At 34.2% G+C, this 23,173-nt stretch overlaps 1 protein-coding gene across 2 annotated transcripts in view; it reads right to left on the minus strand.

Moving 5' to 3' along the window:
* LOC130052910 (uncharacterized) overlaps positions 1-23,173 on the minus strand; it is an 82,540-nt gene that overhangs the window by 19,076 nt on the left and 40,291 nt on the right. For both annotated transcript variants that reach the window (XM_056159114.1, XM_056159115.1), the window contains exons 7-11: positions 16,685-16,846; positions 7,921-8,439; positions 6,306-6,560; positions 5,216-5,428; positions 1,944-2,041 (exon numbers count right to left, since the gene is read on the minus strand). In XM_056159114.1, the coding sequence (XP_056015089.1) occupies positions 1,944-2,041; positions 5,216-5,428; positions 6,306-6,560; positions 7,921-8,439; positions 16,685-16,846 (1,247 nt within the window). The remainder of the gene's footprint in view (positions 1-1,943; positions 2,042-5,215; positions 5,429-6,305; positions 6,561-7,920; positions 8,440-16,684; positions 16,847-23,173) is intronic.

Consider the following 23,173-nt stretch of genomic DNA (forward strand, 5'->3'; position numbering starts at 1 on the left):
TGACACACTACAGTACTGTACACAGTGTCAGACGAGAAGGGAAAATGGAAGGGTGCTAGCGTTGTAGTACCTGAATCAGAGGCTGCTGATATAGTATTGAATGATTTTGTAAGTTTTTTCAATATACAAGAATTTTTTTATGAAAACAAATCTGCAAACTGTGTAGATCTGTACCTAAATTGATCTCCGATTTTCCCGATCCCGCCTAGTTAGTCGGTCATGAGCGAATCTCGCTCCTAACGTTCAATGTATCATTATTGAAGCATCATTTTGATTAAAAAAGTGTAATCTACGTCAATGTTTTAAACAATCGCCAAAGTATACAGCGAATTTAATTCATTAAAAAGTGTTCAAAGGGAAAAGGGGGGTTTCTCCCATCTAGAGAATTATGACGCGCCATTCGTGTACAAATTAGTTAAAACAAAAGATAATTTGTTGACTATATATACATGTATAAATATGGGGGGTTGGGGGTTGGGGGGGGGGGGGGGGGGGGGCTACTAGATCGATAATTAGTTTCTAATCAGTTCTGGAAAATTAAAACTATATTATTTTATCAAAATTTTATTTTGATTATTCCTTCAAAGTGTAATTGTCAAAACCTTTTAATAATGTTAAAATTTATTTATAGAGTATTAAAAATGCACATTTAAAAACAAATCCTGATTAGAATTTTAGCATATATTTCATAAACAGTCATTTATGCACGAACAAATTCAAATATAACATTTTCCTTAAGGAATTCTTTTAGAGTAACAATTTGTTGGGCAAGGCATTAAAACAGAATCCCTGGCTAAACAAAAATTGGAGTTAGTTGAAGTTGGTGTATTAGCAGTCTGGTGGTAAACCTAATAGTATATTCTGTTCTATTGTTAAGAATTTACAGTATTGATATAAATTGAGTTCCAATGTTTGCTTTTTAGCTACATCCATTTGGTAACCACAGTGAGAGGGATGAGTTGTGCTATCATCACATGAAGAACCATACCAGGAAGTGCAGATTTCTTCCTCATGGCCACATGGAAGTTGACTGTTAAAAGTAGTTTCTGGATAAAAACTCAAATACTTTGCATTCTATTCAAACCAAATTTGGACATATGGATACCAAGACGGGAAGATGCCTATCAATTTTGAAGTCAGAAGGTCAAAGATCAAGGTCACAGTGCATGGAAATTAGAAAATGCTGATGCGGGGGCATATGTTTTACACATTCTGTAGTTATAAATGAATTAGTATTGTATGTTTGCATATATTATTTATGTTTTCTGATTATTTATCATATAATGAAATAAATATATAGAATTTGTAAATATACATTGAAAAATACACATTTTATAACAAATCGTATATTGTTATTGTTTAGAATGTATGTCAGTGTCAGAAGGGGGTGGAGACACAACATGGTTCAAATCTTTGTTTCAATGCACACTACCCCACACATTTTTTAAAATTTAAATTGAGCAAAAATATGATTCAAATCAACATTAGTAATTTCAGAAAAAGTTTGATACATATATTCTCCCTAGGTTGAATTTTTTGATGAAATAGGTCTTCAAATTTGTGTGATATTTTATATAATTATTTTAATTAATAATTGATTTTTGTAGAATTGGTGATATATTTTATGTAAAAGTTATTGAAACAATCAATTATGCTTAATTTTCATAAAATAAAAGACAACCAAGATTATTCTGTCTTTAATATTTGTTTTATAGTGTGTTTCTTGTGAAAATTGGTGATTTTCATGAAAAATTAAGTTTCAGCAAAGGAGCAAATTTGAGGGACTGTAATTCTTTAAAGTCCACACTAACATACTCTTTTTTATGTTTGAAATGTCTTTCGGATAAAGATGTATTAGTTAAAATAGCTTTTTTTTAAAAGTTTGATACTTCTGAAAAAATTCAAACCAGGAGAGAACATCCTTAAATGAATATGCACGATACCTGGGCTTTGGCTTCGTCTAAATGTGTTCCAACGATGATCACTGGGGCGTCATTGTCACAGTAGGTATGCACTGACTTCAACCAAAACAACAGGTATTCTGTAAAACCATAATTTGTTATTTTATATGCAGTCAGTTCTGGTTCTCTCTTTCTTTGCCACAAGTTCAGATGCTCTCAAGCAAACAATTTATATTTCTGTTGGCTTAATGATTTAAAGAAAAAAACTCATTGATGGCGTGATGCATCATTCTCTAGCACATCACACTGAATTGAGAGAATCAATGCATGATTTAAGAGAGTTAGTGTACATGTATCTTTCTAACTACATAATTTGTTTTGGAAGTAAAATACTTCTGTATTTGATATATCAAAATGATATCACATCTTCTCTTAATGCCCAGATATGTGATATGCCAATTTGAATAAAACACCTTACAGGCTCATTAAAACCTACAAATTTCACCAAATTACAGTTCGATTGCCATTGTATCATAGTCGTATGTTTGACGCAAGGCTTAAGGATTTTCAACAAGAAAAAATATAACTGTAACAGGTGCCCAACCAAAAGTTTTTATTTCACCATTTACCGCTCGGATTGTTATTATACACTGAAAAGATCATTAGCAGTTCAATCACACTTTGAATTCGATGGGGATGGAAGGTCGTAGGTGAGTTGATGTCCAAATTAGAATCCTCTTATGCAGTATATTTTAGAACAAACCAACAGACTGCTATTCCGTGTTTCAAAACGCACACATGCAGGGCTTACTCGGTCCTAAATACGGGGGGGAAACGCGCTCGACAGTGTTAGGAAAGCTTGAAATGTCATGATAACTACTAGTAATTTTAAACGATGGTAAAGAGTGTGAGGATTCACAACAAAGTCTTGCAAAATGTCAGTTGCATGCTTCCATGGAGTGATTATGACGTAAAATAACATTACTTTGCGTTAAAAATTTAAAATGAAAGAACTAAGATAACCGTTTGCGTAAAAGATCATTCTTCACTTAGATCCAGATTCATTTGAATTTCATATGTTTATTCATTAAACCATTTACAAAGAAAACCTTTTATCCCCAAGATGCATTGTATCTCTATGAGCAAGCGACATATATCGTGGCTAATGATCATTATTATGTCTCATTTATATATCTGAGTAATCATGCCTGGCTCCAAAGACTTCTTTTACGCATTAAGAATGGATTACATATTTAAACGTTTTCTATAACCAACTTTCAGTATTTATATTTAGGCTTGTGTTACTACCTATATGGTAGCAATATATTTTAGAATCATCGTTTTCCCCATACTTAGATAGCAATATTAAAATACCATATGTGTATAGTATTTATGTTTCTCAAATGATTTGATACGCAAGAGAAATTAAATTTTCGGTAGTCCCGTGAGAATCCGGGTTAAAGTAGATACTCGGTACCCCTTGCTTGTCGTATGAGGCTACTATATTGGGCGGTCCTTTGATTGAGATCACAAAAACCGAGGTCCCGTGTTACAGCAAGTGTGGTACGATAAAGATACCTCCCTGATGATAGGACATAAGCGCTGAGCATAGACCTAAATTTTGAAGCCCATCACTGGCAATGGTGACGTCTCCATATACAATATACTTGTACATGTAAGTCCTCAGTATATCTATTGATAACATAGTATAAGGACAATGCCACTGTTAAAATCTTACTGTTATTCAGAAACAATATGACAACTCTAGCTTATCATTTCTACTATACTACTGGTATTCACTATACATTCATCATTAATGCGATTACCTTGTTAACATGGTAGGTTACAAAGAAAACGTGAACTAGATGGAAATTTTGAAATGTCAACTTTTAACATATTCAATTGCATAAAGTGTATGTTTTATTTTTGCTACGTTGAGTTTAAATACATTTGGAGATCTATGTTATATCATTCTCTAGGACACACCGTCACTTTTCACAATTCACATCTGCACCAATAAAAAGACATACATTCCTCAGCCATCGAAGACATTTTTTTTCGACTGTCGATACAATAGTCCTCTACGCTAGCGTTAATACTGATATCCTTTTATAAGTACATTGTTATTCACATGTATATCTAACTACGAGTATTCAGAAAAATACCAGACAGATGGGCGATGTGTATCGCATGTAGGTTGGATGACAGGATGAATAAATACAATAAAGAGTACATGATATGCCTATCAGGAAATGCATGACCTTAATACATCCTCACAGCCACAGTCTGTGATTCTCTCATTTGTAACTTCGATATTGGGATGAAATCATTGCAACGTACTAGAGGTTCTCCATCACCTGGACCAAGTGTGATAGTCCAACGACTCACAGTGTTCAATACGGGATCTGGACACGATTTGACTGTGTTTAAACCTAGAATGTTAAACTTGAGGAATAACTCCAACGAGAAATATTCAGCGACCAAGTTGTATGTTCTGGATAACAAAAAGCCATAACATTTTAGAGGGAGGTCACAATGATACGATCAGGACACACCTTTTCTCCCAGGATACATTAGCTTAATTCTAGGGCTCGGTATGAAATATTTGACATGGATGTGAAACAATCAAGAGCGACAAGGAGAAAAACATAGGGATATACGTACATGAAAATGCACACCATAATACAGTTTTTTAAATGATGATATTGGACATTTGTCTATGGTTGTTTTTACTGACAATACTTCATGATATCCATTTTTATCCATCATGTCTAATGTCAGGTGAAGTTATAGCTCACTGTATCTAGAATATTTTACATTGCGGGTTTAGTATCACTGCTGTATGCACAATATTCCGTTTAGGAATATTATATGATAGGGATGAAATACATTTAACTGTATCATGGTATAGAAATGATGATTATCACATATCTTTATTTACCACACATTTGTTTCTTACAATTTGAAATCTTCTCGTAACAGGAATGGTATAATGCAGTATACTAGACCGGGAATCGAACCCGGGTCTTCCTGAACCTCGAGGCATGTGCCCTACCAGTTGAGCTATCTGGCATCCATTGATCGAATCTCTCTCCCCGCCATATTCCGCACTACACTAAATGCCTTTCCAATTTGAAAACATCAACCCATGATCTTTGGCCCTGGCAGGCATTTTCACCTGCCAGTTTACGGAACCAAAAATAACAGGAAGAGAAACAATGTAAAAGACAAGGCTGGGATTCAAACCCGTACCCCCTGTACCTCTGACCGCCACACTCTGGATAAATCATATTGTATTCTTTCACACCACTTACCCCCATAAGACCAGTCAGTAAACATTGTCCCTGCCTGTTCACAGAGTTTTGGGTCAACTTTCTCATCAAATGCTTTAGACATGTCAATGACGAGAAGATAAAAAGCTCTTCTACTGAGGTAGACCTGATGACATGCGTAATAGGCACACTGTCCACCAAAGTCCACAACGCTCAAGAGTTGTTTCCCCACTTTATCTGTGTCAACTGGTAGATCTAATAAAAAAACATGACGAGACATACAGATACGATAGAATTATGAAGGAATGAAAGGTGAAAATAACGAACAGTGATCAATCTCATAACTCATGTAAGCAATACAAGGTATATAGTTGAGCAAACACGGACACCTGGACACACCAGATGTTGGATCGGGTGCCTAGGAGGAGTAAGCATCCACTGCCGACCGGTCACACCCGCCGCATGCCCTATATCCTGATCAGGTAAACGGAGATATCCGTAGTCAAAATCAGTGTGCCAAGAACGGCCTAACGATCGGCATGAAAGATGTCAGACAGCAATTTCACCAAATGATAGGTTGCATTGACAAACCAGATCGTTATAATGACCATAGAATTTGCGAAATGCTGACTTTAATCGAAACGGACGATACACAGAACAAGCTCTTGCGTATCGAATGAGCTAAAAGATATAAACATCACATGTATGTGATAATGGAATGTTGCTACATAAATTTTGGAAGTTGACGATGGAGAAGCTGAAATCATCCCGTTTCTCATATAGTTGAGAAGTCAGTTTGCCGTTAATATCTAATAAAATATCTAAGTATGAAGGAGAAGTGAACGACTCTGGTGTCTTTCATTTCGAGCTCACAGGGATATATCGAATCGACATATGAATGAAAGGTATCAATGTTAATTGACAAAGCGTCGTCGATATCTCTAAATGTCGAATTGAAGGCTACAGCAATATATTTTTTCTCCTCATGTAGACGTTTTTGAATAAGTTCTGCTTCATATGAATATAGAAATATGTCAGCTAAATATGAACTAATGTACATATACTGCCTCATAGTTGATGATGACAAAATTAATAATGCAAAAATATAGATATCTAGACGTCCTATGTATACCTTTTAGGCAATCAGATTCTGGAGTAATCTCAAATATGTCTTCGTGTACTTCTAATCCTACAGTAGACTGAACCTTTTTCAGTTCATCCAGACTTCGTTTCTGTAGACGTTTAAGCAGGGTAGATTTCCCAGCCCCTGCGCATCCAACTATCATTGCACGAGCTCTGTGTGTTGTTTGAGTTCCTTTCCTGGCACATTCTGCGTATCTGCTTCGCGCAGCATAGTCCCATTCAAGGATTTCCCGAGGTACTTTCACTGAAAAATAGGGTAGGAATACCACATGAATACACACTTAAGTATGTAGAAAAAATATTATTTGATGATTGTAGAATAGGAACACTACTTGTAGCATTACTTCTCAATTACGTACACATATAAAGAGTACAGTATAATTTAGTAACCACCGTTCTAATTGGACACGGAATGATACCTGACTCTCTAATATGTCTAGAAGTCGCCCTTCTAACTGGACATGGAATAATACCGGACTCTCTCACATGAAGTGCGCTGGTTACTAAGTGGTCAGGGAAACACTTCGTACAACGAATATTAAATTGAATACTAAATTCGTAGATTTGAAAAATGTTTGATTATGCGAAAGACGTTTTATATACCAAATAAGCATACAGTTTGTATACATTCATTACCTAACACTACGATGTTATTTTTCACAATGCAATTAAGCTTAATTAGTATTCAGCTATCTAAATATGATGTCACAAGTAACACCAGTAAAGAACAAAACGTGTTTATTTTGCATGAAATTTCCAAAAACAGATTTACTGAGTTTTGTGTTCATTGTTGAGGTTGTAAGATTGATCACTGTTCGTTATCTTCACATATCAAAGTATATATATATCAATCGTAATAACATTATTAGTAATCAAAACTAAGAAATCTATCACCATGTGGTTTTCAAGCTTTTCATCGTTGGAAAACATGTCAATCTTCCTCTTATCGAACACTGAGTGACCGAGATTAAATCCACCCTTATACGAGTAACTCAGTAATATGAGAATAGAATATATATCTACATGTACTTCTTCTGCATCATTTGGATATCATTGATTTCTTGCCAGAAACTTCTTTCAAAGATTATTTAGCATATTTTGTATTTTTTAAATATTGATATAGCGAATATTTAGATTACCATGACATGTAGATAACGAACAGTGATCAATTTCATACGATATATTACATATACCTATATAGAGAGTGGTTTTCTCAAGTCACACACATTTCCAAATTAAAGAAAGTATTAAAGTCACTGTAATCGTAAAATTATATAGACACATGAAACGTACCAAACATTATAGATTGATTGATTGATTGTTGTTGTTTTCCGCCACACTCAACAATTTTTCAGTTATCTGGTGGCGCTAAACGTTATAGACATTTATAGGTTACGATTGTTATGTGGATAATGTATAATGGTGATATTACTTCATATACTAGTATAACAAATCTGCCAAAGCAATGATATTCATCATTATCTTCACCTTTCATTTGCTTTTTCTCATGGCCTTCTCTGGGGAAAATAAAAAGGTAACATGATTCACAAGATAAGACATAATAAGTTCATTATGAAAATATTTTTAAATCAGCATACACTTACAAACTGCAGAAACAGTATCTCTCCTTTTTTTCAACTTCAAGTAGTTTTCCTTCTCTACCATGACGTGTAGTATAGCGTCTATCCCCAGTCTCCTGATAAACAACTCTTCCATCTCCTCCGGTATATACATGTGTCGTTCTCCTTCTTTTGGTATATACAGCCAGTTACGGGAATACTCCATTAACGAGTCCACAGACGACAGATTGAGGTAGTTTTTATAATCATCATCAGTTTGAAGACAAAATTTGACAAAGAAGCTCATTACAAGATGGCGGACATCATCGGATACAAATATCACGTTGTTTATCTCGTCTACTCCCAGTACTTTGTCCTTCATTAAATCCTCTATAAGAACATCATCTTCCTCAACATCCTCGCTTTGCAATACTGGGAATGCTTTTATGATGTTGATCAAATCCTCTTTCCAGTGTTTGTGTGCGTCCAGTTTGTAGTCAACTGACATCAAAATAACAACGAGAATACTCCATTTCTTCATAGACGTTATACAGGATAGCACATCTGAAATAGATGGTTGTATATGATTAATGAATCCATCATCCGAGGGGTGTGATATTAATACTCGCCTGCAATATATACCATACATGTGCTAATAATTTTTAGGCATAATTGTCATACATGATTGACGATTCTATTGTTATAAATAACATCGAATGTGTATTCTTGGAAAATATTAAACAAACGTGAACAAATATTTGAATAACAGAAATGCATATTTTGTATTTGATAAAAAAAATGCAAAACATATTAAAACAAATACAAAACATTGTTGATTCAAACTGTTCATTCTTGTGTGCTCAAGGAAGATCTATTATATTTCGAGCCAAAAACCCACATAAGGACAAATGTGAAAGTTAAAATTGTAACCCTCCAGAACTAGGGAAAATATGCTAGGTCATGAATATTAATCTTTAAACTCTAAATTATTTAAATCTCTACCTGTACTGAAACGTTCCAGATAACGAACAGTGATCATCTCATACCTCCTATAAAGAATACACAATTAAGAGCAGGTATAGGACAAACGCATTTCCTAATTCCTATAAACACTACAACATTAAGAGTAGGACAGACACGGACCCTGGGCACACAAAATGTGAGATTTATTTATACGAAAATAACACGTTGATGTCATCAGAGATACTTCAAAAAACACAGACGACGGAGAAGCGCCCATGTGCATAAGTTAGCTTTTATGTGTGATAATGCTACGGTGTCTTTGTTTTCCTTAGTTTCTATACTTACTTTAAATTACACTATGATTAATATGTATTTATTTGGAAAGGACCCGATTTATAAGAAAATCTGGACACTCAATTTGAAATACGCAATGATAGGTAACTGTAAATGACATTTTGAAAAATATTACTTTGTAATTAATGTTCATTCAAAATGTGTCTACTGATATGAAATCAAACAATTGTATTCGATGTAATTCAAAAGAAATCTATACGAAAGAGGCATGTCGAATTTTCTTTTTTTAAAACTCAAAAAAATATTTAATTAAAGTACCGAAAGTACATATTGGAGTTGATTTATGTAGATTTGCAGCAGGTGTTTCTGGGAATGAGAATAATTTTCAAACAAGAGGACCATGGACCATGGGCCACATCGCTCACCTGAATGACCTTGGTTCATATCTGAAGACTCCATATATATATTTTCATGTAAAACCTTAGTCCCTATTGTGACCCAAACTACCCCTGGAGGCCGTGATTTTTTTTTACAAACTTCAATCTACACTATGGCAGAAAGCTTTCTTGTAAATGTCAACTTCTTTGGCCCAGTGGTTCTTAAGAAGAAGATTTCTATAGATTTTTCCTATATATTTGTATTTAAAACTTCCATCCTCTATTGTGACCCCAACCTAACCCCAGGGGACATGATTTGAACAAACTGGAATCAACACCGTGTCAGAAAGCTTTCATGTAAATCTCAGCTCTTCTGCCCCATTGGTTCTTAAAAAAGAATATTTTTATCCCCCTTGTGGCCCCATCATACCCCCCGGGCCGTGATTTGAATAAAATTAAATCTGCACTATGTCAGAAAGATTTCATGTAAATATCAGCTTTTCTGGTAGAGTGGTTCTTGGGTAAATTTTAAAAGATTTTCCCTATATATTTGTATGCAAAATATTGATCTCCCTTGTGACCCCATCCTACCCCCGGGGACCATGATTTGAACAAACCTGAATCTACACTATGTAAGAAAGTTTTCATCTAAATATCAGCTTTTCTGGCTCAGTGGTTCTCGAGAAGAATATTTTTAAAGGTATTCCCTATATATTTCTATGCAAAACATTGACCCCCTTGTGGCCCCATCCTACATCCTGGGACCATGATTTGAATAAACTTAAATCTGCATTAGGTCAGAAAGCTTTCTTGTAAACATAAGCTTTCCTGGCTAAGTGGTTCTTAAGAAGAAGATTTTTAAAGATTTTCCTTATATATTTGTATGTAAAAGTCTGATCTCCTATTGTTGCCCCATCACACCCCCGGAGGCCATGATTTGAACAAACTTAAATCTGCACTATGTTAGGAAGCTTTCAGGTAAATATAAGAATTTTTGGCTCAGTGGTTCTTAAGAAGAATTTTTTTAAAGATTTCCCCTATATATTTGTATGTAAAAGTCCGATGCCCTATTGTGGCCCCATCATACCCCCGGAGGCCATGATTTGAACAAACTTAAATTTGAACTATGTTAGCAAGCTGTCATGTAAATATCAGCTTTTCTAGCTCAGTTGTTCTTGAGAAGAATTTCTTTTAAGGATTTTCCCCATTTATTTGTATGCAAAATATTTGATCCCCCCTTGTGGCCCCATTTTACCCCCGGGGTCATAATTTGAACAAACTTGAATTTGCACTATGTCAGAACGCTTTCATGTAAATCTCAGTGGTTCTTTAGAAGATTTTAAAAAATGTTTCCGATATATTTCTATGTATAATATTGATCCCCTATTGTGGCCCCATCCGACCTATGGAGGCCATGAATAGAACAAAATTGAACCTGCACTATATGAGGAAGCTTTCATATAAATTTCAGTTTTTCTGGCTAAGTGGTTTTTGGGAAGATTTTTAAAGACTTGTCCTATATGTTCGTATGTAAAATTTGCCCTACTGTACCCATCCAATCCCCGGAGACCATGATTTTAATAAACTTGAATTTGAACTATATCAGGAAGCTTTCATGTAAGTTTCAGCTCTTCTGGCCCAGTGGTTTGTGAGAAAAAGATTTTTTAATGACCTCACGCTATTTTTGCATTTTTGTGATTATCTCGCCTTTGAAAGGACCCTTCATTTGAACAAACTTGTAAGCCCTTCACCCAAAGATACTATTGGCCAAGTTTGTTTGAAATTGGCCAAGTGGTTCTGGAGAAGAAGTCGAAAATGTAAAAAGTTTAGAGACAGACAGACAGGCAGATAGATAGACGAACAGACGACGGCCAACAGGCAATCAGAAAAGCTCACTTGAACGTTCAGCTCAGGTGAGCTAAAAAAGAAGTAAGAGTGGTACCCTAAAGTGTCAAAGTTATGCATGCAGAGTTCTTATCCTTAGACGAATTTGACTCCAGGTTTTTGGCACTTTCTTTTTCTCTAAAATACCTCTTACAAGTTTATTATTTCGGATTTTCAAAATTTCGGTTGAACATCACTGACGAGACATTATTGGTCGAAATGCGCATCTGGTGCATCAAAATGGGTACCGTATAAGTTTTACATTGCGAGCCCTGGGTTGAGGCCTCTGCTGGAGGACTGTTAGTCCCGGAAGGTCTCTACAGCCCAGGAGCTAAGTACTTCGTTACTAGCTTGAAAATACGGATGTATATTTAAGTGCTGTAATAAAATTTAGAAATTCATTTCAAAATTAAGGATTATTTCCCTCATACATAGCTCTTATCCTTAGACAAATTTGACTCCAGTTTTTTTGGGGCACTTTGTTTTTCCCTAAAATAGCTCTTACATGTTTATTATTTCGGATTTCAAAAAATTCGGTTGAGCATCACTGAAGATAAATTATTTGTCGAAATGCGCATCTGGTGCATCAAGATTTGTACCGTATAAATTTTACATAAACGTAAGCTGTGTCTCTGTAACAATAAAAGCACAATTATTTATGTCTACATACATGTACATATAGATACAGGTAAGTTGACACCTTACCTCAATTGTGATGTACTATTCGAACACATTATACGCTTTTAAAATTGATCATGTTTTTCAAAATATGTCATTACATTAATTCAGCGAAACAAACTTTGTAAAAGGACCAAACATAACTTTATAATTCTTGCGTTAAAGCTATTCTTAATTTTTTTTTCTACAACTCTTCTTAAAAAAAAGTCGGGGATGGATTGACATGACCTACACAACTAATTAATTCCTCATTGCTTTGAGTGCAAGAACTTGTACTTTAGCCTCCGGCATTTACTTATCATTGATCTTTAAAAGTGGCTATGATCTAACTTAACATTTTTGAATTCATCCCCTAAAGCTCCATGCAAATCATCAAGGAAATCCCCACGTACGTACTTCGTAAGCATCAACAATAGGCGATGAAATATCTACAATTCATTAAGGAAGTTAGCTTCTGAGCTTTTGAACACAACTGTGCAGGATGCTACAATAAAGTATTTACTGGTTCAATACTGACCCCAAATGTGCAAACATTTTACACATCATTACTAAACCCTATCCAGTTCGGAAAAAAATTGTGCCAATTGAAATTTTGAAAGAGTTTGCAGGGACTATATATTGTGGCGGAAGGATTGATTAATCAAAACGTTCTAAATCTGCGTGATATTACAGTTTCTGTTTCATCTGATATATTTGCTATTTTTATACTGCTATACGTGGATTTCAGTTTTATAATTCATGATACGAGTAGCTGAGACTAGAAAAAAGATTAAATGTTGAAATTTATTGTTTGATATTTTCTCCAAATAGAACACAATTTTTAAAAAATGTTTAAATTAATTTAATCTAAATTCAATATTTTCGCCAATAATTAAAAAAAATTCGTCTCCAATCCTCACCTTTTCTATTTCCATTTGAAATTTTAAAACAAGATCTTGAAAATTATTTGAAATTTTAGAAATTGATATTACTCCTAATATTATTTTTAACTCTCAAAGGTATCATGATTATTTTCGTATATCAAGTGCAAAAAGATCGTTATTTTTTTCCCATTACTTGTATTAAACTTTTTCCATCTGTATTGTTAGAAAACATGAGTATGTATCTATTTTATGTAGTGATTGATTTGTGTTGCTGATATTGTATTGAAACCAACATACAGATCAAGTTTAATTGAATAGATTTTAAGTGCAAACACGTCATCTTTAGAACACTGTAGCTCAATAACAATCACTGCGACCCAATGTTTTCTTTTGAATTTCTAATTCTCTTTCAACTTAGAAATAAAAAAAAAAACACTTCCAAAGAATTTGACATTGCTTCAAATGTCAGGTGCGAACCAATGTAAATGTATAAAACTAGTGAAATGGTCTTAATGTTCCACATGTGTAAAGTTGGAACATAACGAACAGTGATCAATCTCATAATGCCTATAAGGAATACAAAATTAATAGTTGGGCAAACACGGCGCCCTGTATATATCAGACGTTGGCTCGGGCGTTTAGGGGGAGTAAGCATCCTCTATCGACCGATCACACCCGCAGTGGGCCCTATATCTTGATCCTGGCGGACGGGTCCCTTGTTGAAGGATTTTAGTCTACATCAATTTTTATTGTTAAATGATGATGGAGTTGGGGGAAATGAAATTCATATAATTAGTAAGAAGCGGACCTTATCGCAATTGAAACTTTTTGAAGTGTAATTTGCCTTTTACAAAAATATGAAAAATGAAATGTGAAGATAACTAACAGTGATTCATCTAGTTTTCTGAAAATGTGTACAGCAAATGATTAATTTTATTTCATCAAGAAAAAGCTTATGCAAAGTTTTACCAAGAGATATGTGGGAAATTATAATTTCTTTAAAAAATATTTCAATAAGATGTGCTCTTTCCATATATGTCAATGTCAAATTCTAGGTGAAATAAATCAAGCAGTTTACAACATTATGGAAATTCCTCTATTGGATTATCTTTATTTGATGCATCTTTCAAAACGATACCAAGATTACAAAAAGTCCACCATCTATTTACTAGATATGAAACTTGGCTGTTATACCTTTACTACCATAAGCGTGGAGTTTCACTTGGACTTGTACTGTATTATGATCGGTAATATGACGATTACAAATCCTGTCTGGATGTAGGAGTTTTGAATTGTGTGAATTATCTTGCTGACATTGGATTGTATTTCTATTAATTTTCGATTTAAGGTAAGGCTTGCGACATGTTGTCATGTAGCGAACAAAATCGTGTTGCATACCAGTATGTTCAGTAGGAATTTATGAGATTGATCACTGTTCGTTATCTTCACCGTGCATCTTTTAGAAATTGTCTTTAAAAAAAGAAAGAAATGCCCATGTCGCTTGCTTGACCCAATGAGCCTAATGTTGTGGTGTTTTACATTTTCAGACTCTTTGTACAAAGAGGAATACTAGTGGCATAAAATTTACACGAGGCAAATTTATGGGGTAAAAAACTGGTAGAATTTTTAAAATGAGTATCATATATCAGATTATACTAATTGGTAAAGAAATTTTATTTTAAAAGCCTGTCCAGCAAAAAAAAGAAACATGCAATACTGTTTAAATAGTAGGTTACCACAACTTGATGAAAATTGGTGGGTAGGTAGACATCCAAAATAGTAACTGAAAAATACTCCCCCAAAATTGCTATTTTCAACATGGCCGCCATATACAGCGCAATCTGTATTTTGCATATTTACATCAATATTATATGTAAAAATCCAGAAGAGGGATTTAAAATCAAATGTAATTTATTTCAGTAAAGAATTAAATTTACTTTTTTTCAAAAGTATTTCAAAGTTACAATAGACACTCCTCTTCCACAAACTGCAAAAATAATAACCAAAGATAAAACACATCAAAGGACAGACAACTCCTAAGAATTGGCACATTGCCATTTTTTCAGATATGAAGAACAAGTACAAATTGGAAAGGTCAAATCTTCCAAGACCAAGCTAGGAAATATTTAATTTTCTTACTACTATCAAAATGGACTACTAAACATCATTAAAACATAGTAAAGAGCTTGGCATTTAAAAATCAAATGAAATATCGGGAATTAAATAATGCATGTTTTAAAAAAATCTAGAAAAGGGTTATGTGTATATCTATATTTTTAAACCAAAATTAAATTTAAACATCATGAAATGAATTACATAACAACAGCAGACAATAGCCTTCCAACATTGATATAAGTCATAATCATACATGCAACATATCAAAGGGCAGATAACTCTTAAAATATGGCATTTTGCCAATTTCTAAGAAATGAAGAAAAGGTACATATTTGAAGGGTAAAATCTTTCAAGAGCAGGCTAGGAATTAATTTTTTACCCTTATGTCGAAATAGACTACTAAACATCATTAAAGCATTTTATTGAGCCTGGCTTTCAAAAAGCAAATGAGATACTAGGGTTTAGATAATGCCTTTTTTAATAAAAAATATTAAAAATGTTGTGTACATTTATGCAAGATAACGAACAGTGTTATTAAAAAAAGCAAAGTTGTACATCATGAAATGAATTCAATAGTTACAACTAACAATACCTTCCAAAATGACATAAGCCATAATGCAAGGTGCAGATAACGAACAGTAATCAATCTCATAACTCCTATAAGCAATACAAAATAGATAGTTGGGCAAACAAGGACCCCTGGACACACCAGAGGTGGGATCAAACATTCAATACATCAAAGGGTAGGCAATTCTCAAAACTTGGCAATGTGCCAATCTTTCAGAAATGGAGAAAAAGTACATTGTATTGCTTATATGAGTTAGATTATTTATTGAAAGTAGATACTAACGGCAAACTAACAAATCAACTTTATGACACATAAGATCATTTTAGTTTCTACATCGTCAACGTCCTATATTTATGTAGCAATATTCCATTATCACCTGCATATGGTGTTTATATCACTCAGCTGATTCGACACGCAAGAGCTTGTTTAGCGTATAGTCAGTTGTTGTTTTTTTCAAATCAAGGCAAGCTACTGATAAACAAGTTGATGGTACAGGGGTTTCAACAGTCTTGATTGAAGTCAGCATTTCGCAAATTCTATGGTCGTTATAATGATCTAGTTCGTCAATATAACCTATCATTGCGTCAAATGCTGTTTGACATGTTTCATACCGAGGGTTAAGCCGTTCTTGGCACACTGATTTTGACTACGGATAACACCGTTTACCTGATCAGGAGATAAGGCTCACGGCGGGTGTGACCGGTTGACATGGGATGCTTACTCCTCCTAGGTACCTGATCCCACCTCTGGTGTATCCAGGGGTCCGTGTTTGCCCAACTATGTATTTTGTATTGATTATAGGAGTTATCACTGTTCGTTATCTTCACCTTTCATAAAGGAATTGAAAACCAGTATAACTCTTCCGATGGAGAAATCATAATTCGAATCAGATGCTTCCATGATGAAATATGAGGGCCCTATTCCATTTTAAAGTTATAACCAAGGTTAAAGTTTCAAACAGGCTAACAGAGAAACAGACAGAACAGACACAGTATACTTCCAATCTTCCATGAATATATATTCATCAAAGGTAACTTGAAATAATAATTTTCTGTAATTCTTATTACCTTTGGATATAGGTGAATTCTCTCCGATCATAAACGATCCAAGAAGACTGTTATAAATCCATCGATTTGAGACCTCTTGTTCCTGTATTGCTGTCTTTAGAAAACTGCACAAACGGACTTTTGTATCCTGACGTTCTCCAAATACACTACGTGGGATATTCACTGAAAAGGAATACGTAATGTTAAATTTATAATTCAAGAAGAGAATGTTTTATATTACTAACAGCAATGGTTGGAATAATTGAGAAAACATAATGCAGTCTAACAGATCAAGAGTACATCAATACAACTGATAAAAATAAAAATAAAAAGTGTTAAATGATAGTAAAGAATACAAAATTAAGAGTAGAGCAAACAATAGCTGGGCATACCAGAGATGACATTAGATGTCTATGATGAGCAATCATCCCCTATCAACCATGTTAACAACCACATGATTTTTTTCAAAGGGAAATATTTTCAATTATCATATGTAACGAATCAAATTTTGATATATATCTCACCTTATTGTACTTAAACAATTAGAAATGTAAAATAAATGAATGAAACTTTATAGCGATTAAAATCTCCTCCAAGAGTCTGGCTCTAGGGCATACATAGGGCATACGTACTCATTGAAGGTGATCGTTTACTCTTGGGGCAGACTCCCCATGCCCCAATCTTATCCGGATAAAGCCTGTGTAAACAAGTTTCCGGTGTGACCAGTTGCCCACTTAAAGTGATATTTTTCAAATGCAGTTGGCATTATCGTTAGACTTGCTCTAATTAGGGTTTTATATAATAACTGTGACTGAAAGACATCCCTACCGATGAGAAATCGTGCACTCTGAAGGCCCTTTTATACTGATATATATATATATATATATATATATATATATATATATATATATATATATATATAAGCCTTTAGATAAAGAGCGAATCGTTGGTTCTGTTCATTGTTAATCTACGGAGATTTCTTCTATAAAGTCATTCGTATTAACATTTTTTTGAAATATCAAGACTGTAAGAGGATTAAAAATTGTTTAAATGTAATCTAAAAGTTCTAAAAACACCTTTCTTCAACGTGAAATGTTAAATGAAGTAAAGTCAAAGAACGGTGATCAATTTCATACTTATTATCAAGAATACAACATAAGCGTACGATAAACACGGACCTCTGGACACACCAGAGGTGAGAACAGTTGTGGAGGAGTGTGCATCACCAATTGACCGATCGCAACTGACGTGAGCGCTATATCATGATCAGTTAACTAAGGAATCCACAGTCAAAATCAGTATGAAAACTGAAGATAACGAACAGTGGTAAATCTCAAAACTCCTTTAAGCAATGCAAAATAGTTATTTGGGCAAACACACGGACCCCTGAACACACAAGGGGTGGAATCGGGTGCCTAGGGGGAGTAAGCATCCCCTGTCAAACTACAATACACGTCGTGAGCCCTATATCTTGATCAGGTAAACGGAGTAATCCTTAGTCAAAATCAGTGTGCCAAGAACTGTCTAACAACTGGTATGAAACACGTCAGACAGCATTTGCCCCAATGATAGGTTGTATTGGCAAACTAGATCGTTATAACGACCATAGAATTTACAAAATGCTGACTTTAAACGGGATTGTTGAAACCCCCGTGCCATCAGCTTGTTTGTCAGTAGCTTGCCTCGATTTAAAAACTGACCATACGCAGAAAAAGCTTATACATATCGAATCAGTTGAGAGATATAAACACCATGTGTAAGTGATAATGTAATATTGCTATATATATAACGTGTTATAGTAACTTATTATAAATAATATTGCTGTATTTACGATTAACTACTTACTTTAATATTTCTTGTTTATATTCACTTAGACCAGAAGTTGACTGCTTTGTGAACAAACATTTCTAAAATTCCGTTACATTACTTACCAAATATTTAATTGTACGCATAGTCATATTATAGGATGTGTCCACGAGGTCGGGAAAGTATTGTTCAATTTATTAATAGACTCTTACTTATCTCAAATGTTTTTCTCGCAATATCAACTTTGACGTCACTTTTCAATTTTATAATACATACTGTGACGTCATAGTACTTCCGTGTATGTATTCGTGCGTTACGTAGCTATAGGAAATAAACGCGACTGAAGAAGACCGGTAACACGGTTGAGATACTTCTACAAAGTCTTTAGAGTGTTTTTTAAAAATATTTTATACTTAGAAAAAAAGAGACTTCATATATATATATATATATATATATATATATATATATATATATATATATAAAACTTATACATATATATAAGGAATGATCGCGTAAAGTGTTGAAAAGTCATGCGTTTTTCATGTTATTGATTTGAGGAAAGATTAGCAATTTCAAGTTTACAAAAAGTTCTTTAAAATTTCTCAGAATCCACATTTGATATACACCACTTGTGGTATATGTAGTCGCACAGTAAGTTTGAAGTTTCTATTTCACAGCTGTTAATATTTTTGTGAGGAGCAAAGATACGGGCTTCGTAGAGCACTTACTGGATCCAGCAATGTATCTTTATTTGTAAGTGTTTTTATGTAGTTTAGAAATTCAGTATAGTTTCGGTAACTCATATTTATTTCACCCATGACTGGGATATTAACTATGTTTAAAACTCTGACATGGTTTTGAAGAATTTCATCTTTTGAAAGGGCAGTGGGTAGAGATTGATAATATGTATATGTATTCAGGGGCTCCTCAGCACCCACCTGCGCTTCTGTCAAAATACCGGCACAATATCAGATATTTCCTTAAGTGTTCTTGTACTGCAATAGCAAGCACATTTTTGTGAGACGTTTTGAATCCACTACTACAGTTGTTATAAAGACTCTTTGGGTTGGAAATAGATCGTGTGGTTTGGAAGTAAGCGGAAAAATCATCGGGTGTTACTAAAACGCAGAACGGAAAATGGAACGGAACGTACAAAGTACTGTACGTATAGTTGATATTTGAAGGTGGTCAAAATTTTGTAAAATTAAGAGGTTTATTGTATTATAAATAAGGACAGCAGGAATTACTGAGATAATGGAAAGTTATCTTAATAGTCCGTCCTTTGATATACGCAATAAGTTATAATTTAATATGCATACGGTGCGTATATTTAAAATCATAATAACTTGTTATTTAAACAAGCGCTTGTGGGTATCATTCTCTTTGCCCGGCTTTCTCGTTTTCTGACACCCTTTCCCCAAACGAGTATGACAGTATGTTGATTCATTAACAGAAAAAAAAATAAAAATGAGGAAAAGTACGAAGACACGAATCACTATTTCACCTTCCAAATTATATTACTTTTTATTTGGCTGTCACCTTTGGAAACGATTTAATAGGCCTCTGCATTTTATGAGAGTTTTCCACCACATCCCCATCCCCACTCCAAAAACAACATTGAAAAAATAAAATCTTAATTGCAACTATTTCAGTGATAATTTTTTTCTGTTCTTCAGTTGTTGGCTTTCCTCTCTTTTCTTTCTTAAGAAAACGTGATTTTCATTTGTTAACTTATAATAATGAAAGAGGGATGATATAAGTGCACATGCACTTGTTTTCCAATCTCAACAATTCAAATGATATGTATTCAATTATTTCCTCTTTTGTTTTGGTTGGTTTTTCCAATCATCGAGTAGCTTACCTGTGATTTGTATGAAACGTTTTATTACTGATCGCATTTTTATAAATAGATTAACATTATCAACTGTTGACTGTAATCGAAATGACTATGTAATAGATATTTAACAGTATAATACAAGTATTCATGCTGATACGAAAAAAATGAAAACAGTGATGAAGTTGTTGTGTATTGGACGTTCGTTGAAAGTGCGTTTTTGGTAAAAGAATTATATTGATATTTCTAACCAATGATGTTTTCCTTGTTTCAGTAAATTGAGAAGAAATACGTTTATATAAAGAATCAATGATAATCACAATGTTCTTCTGGAATTGTTTGTATTTAGCATTCAAAATCACGTAAATTGGGGTCCTGTTAGAATTGTGTAATTCTTTATCATCAAGTAACATATTGACTATTTCGACAAGGGTCTCTATGGGAATTTCATTCTAATCTTTCCCTGGATTGGACATATTCATAGTAAAGAGTACCAGGAGCCCTCTGTATTACACACATCTACTACACTACACTACTAGAGGCCAAGATACCTTATGTGTAGGTCATATAAAGAAGAAACCATTGATGCATAATATGATATATAGCATATACAAATATTCATAGTGTACATTAGATGCAAATATCTTCTCTTAGTCCTCGCCTAGGGTACCATGGTTCACTGGATCGGGTACGTTTATAATACAATAATCAAAGTACTTAAAGTACTCGTGGGAATTGAACATTGTGGAAATTCAGTTAGAAAAGATAGTACTGGAAGGGTAGGGGGATAAATGACTGAATATTATCATGATTTTAGATACAAATCAACTGTTGTTGTTTTTCAAAGCGTTACAACAGCAAACATGGATAATGGAAGGCCCATGGGTCACAACGCTCCTCGAGTAACTGAAGTCGTGTTGTTGTTTTCTAGAATTTCACCCCTTTATATTCTCATGAAAAATGTGACCACATATTATGTTCCAAACGTTCAAATCAATATGGTTATCAATGCCTTGCAGTTATGAAGAAGTTTTCCCCCTGTATATATACATTCAAGTTTAATCCTAGTTATAGCTAATTCTAAGGATTCATTACTTGAAAAGGTAGTCCAATATGCTAAACTATCACCTGAGTATACTACAGTCCTGTAGAGGATCAATGGAATGGTAAATAATTGCATAATAACTCAAAATAAATGAAATGCCAAAAAATTAAAAATTGTCGGGCATCGGAAATGCACAAGCCGAGTTGCGCAAGGAATGGGCATAGAGGGAACCGGCAGAAAAGTTTTCAAGAATTATCAAGCAGGGAGCAAAATTTTGCGTACATAAATTTCAGCCGACTTAAATCCTTTGTGACCTTGACCTTTAACCCTTGACCAAAATCAATAGGCTTCTTTGTCTCATCAAGGGCGATAATCCATCTAAGTTTAATTGAGATCCTATAATTTGATAAAAAATTATAGTGCAGAAAACAAAATTTTCTCCAAATTTCAGTCTATTTATAGCCACTGTGACTTTGACCTTGTGACCCCGGAATCAATAGGCTTCTTGTCTTACTTAATCGATCTAAGTTTGATTGAGTTCCTATAATTCGTTCAAGAGCTATGGTGCGGAAAACAAAATTTTCTCCAAATTTCAGTCTATTTATAGCCAGTGACCTTGACCTTTGACCTAGTGACCCCAGAATCGATAGGCTTCCTCATCTTACTGAGGGTGACAATCCATCTAATTTTGAATGAGATCCTATAATTTGCTCAAGAGCTATGGTGCGGAAATGAAATGTTGATGCGTGCCCGCCTGCCCGCCCAAAGGCACTTCATCAGATCATAAGCCGAGTTCGACTTCATCGCAACTCCGCTAAAAATGAAACACTAGTCAAATAATGTTATTTATTGCCAAGGTATTTGGGATATTATACTGTGGCTCAAACAGGGGGTGAATGAACCTGACAGTATGGAAAGCATAATAGTGGAATCAGACTTGTGATGCTGGAAATCTGTAGTGATTAATAAACTATACATGTACAAGATCCATAACTATTTTTTTTCTTCAGTTTGTGAGGGAGAATCCTCATGTCTCTTTCATCTGTAGACAAATAAACAATGTGTTTTGACCAGAGCAATTTCTAATCCTTTTTGCAGCATAAATTCAACATTGTGGCAACTGGGTTAAACTTTGATAGTGAAGTAATACATGGCAGCACCTTATCCCATGCTCTTAAAATTTCTGTTTGACACTCATGACATCCACTCAAACATTACAGAGTGCAGCAAAATCCCATTGTAATAGGGGATTCAAAATGGATAACTGGTACAAAATATGTTACATACTATTAAAAAAGGATAATGAATTTGACATATTGATGTCTTGGAAAAGGAAATTCTGACATCGGGGCTCTAAGCGTTTTCAAACATTGTCATTTGATAAAAGTGTTCTACATTTTTAAAAATAGAGATTAATATGTCTTTACATACATAGGTGAGAAAGTTTCCATTATTCCTAGCCGAGACATACCATGTATGCGCAAAAAATTCATAAACAAATATCACACTACTCACGTAGAAAATGTGGACCTTACCGTCATCAAGCGCAGCGAAACACGCCATTTCGAGATTACAGTCGACGAAAGCTCGGTAACAGTAATGAATAAGGTACACTCATTTTGTATCTATTTTGTGACTTTCTTTATTAAAAGGAACAGTTCTCTAATGTGTAACGTGCAATTACTACGTAATTCAATAACTTGAAGCATGAAGCAGTTTCACTTTGCCACCGGATATAAGAAATTGTATTTCGTATTCCGATCCCAATCGAAAGTTGTTGACTGGGAATGACGTGTTTTAATTCAATCTACATGTAACATCAAGC

The sequence above is a fragment of the Ostrea edulis genome, chromosome 3 (assembly GCF_947568905.1).
Source record: "Ostrea edulis chromosome 3, xbOstEdul1.1, whole genome shotgun sequence".
NCBI classification, from domain to species: domain Eukaryota; kingdom Metazoa; phylum Mollusca; class Bivalvia; order Ostreida; family Ostreidae; genus Ostrea; species Ostrea edulis.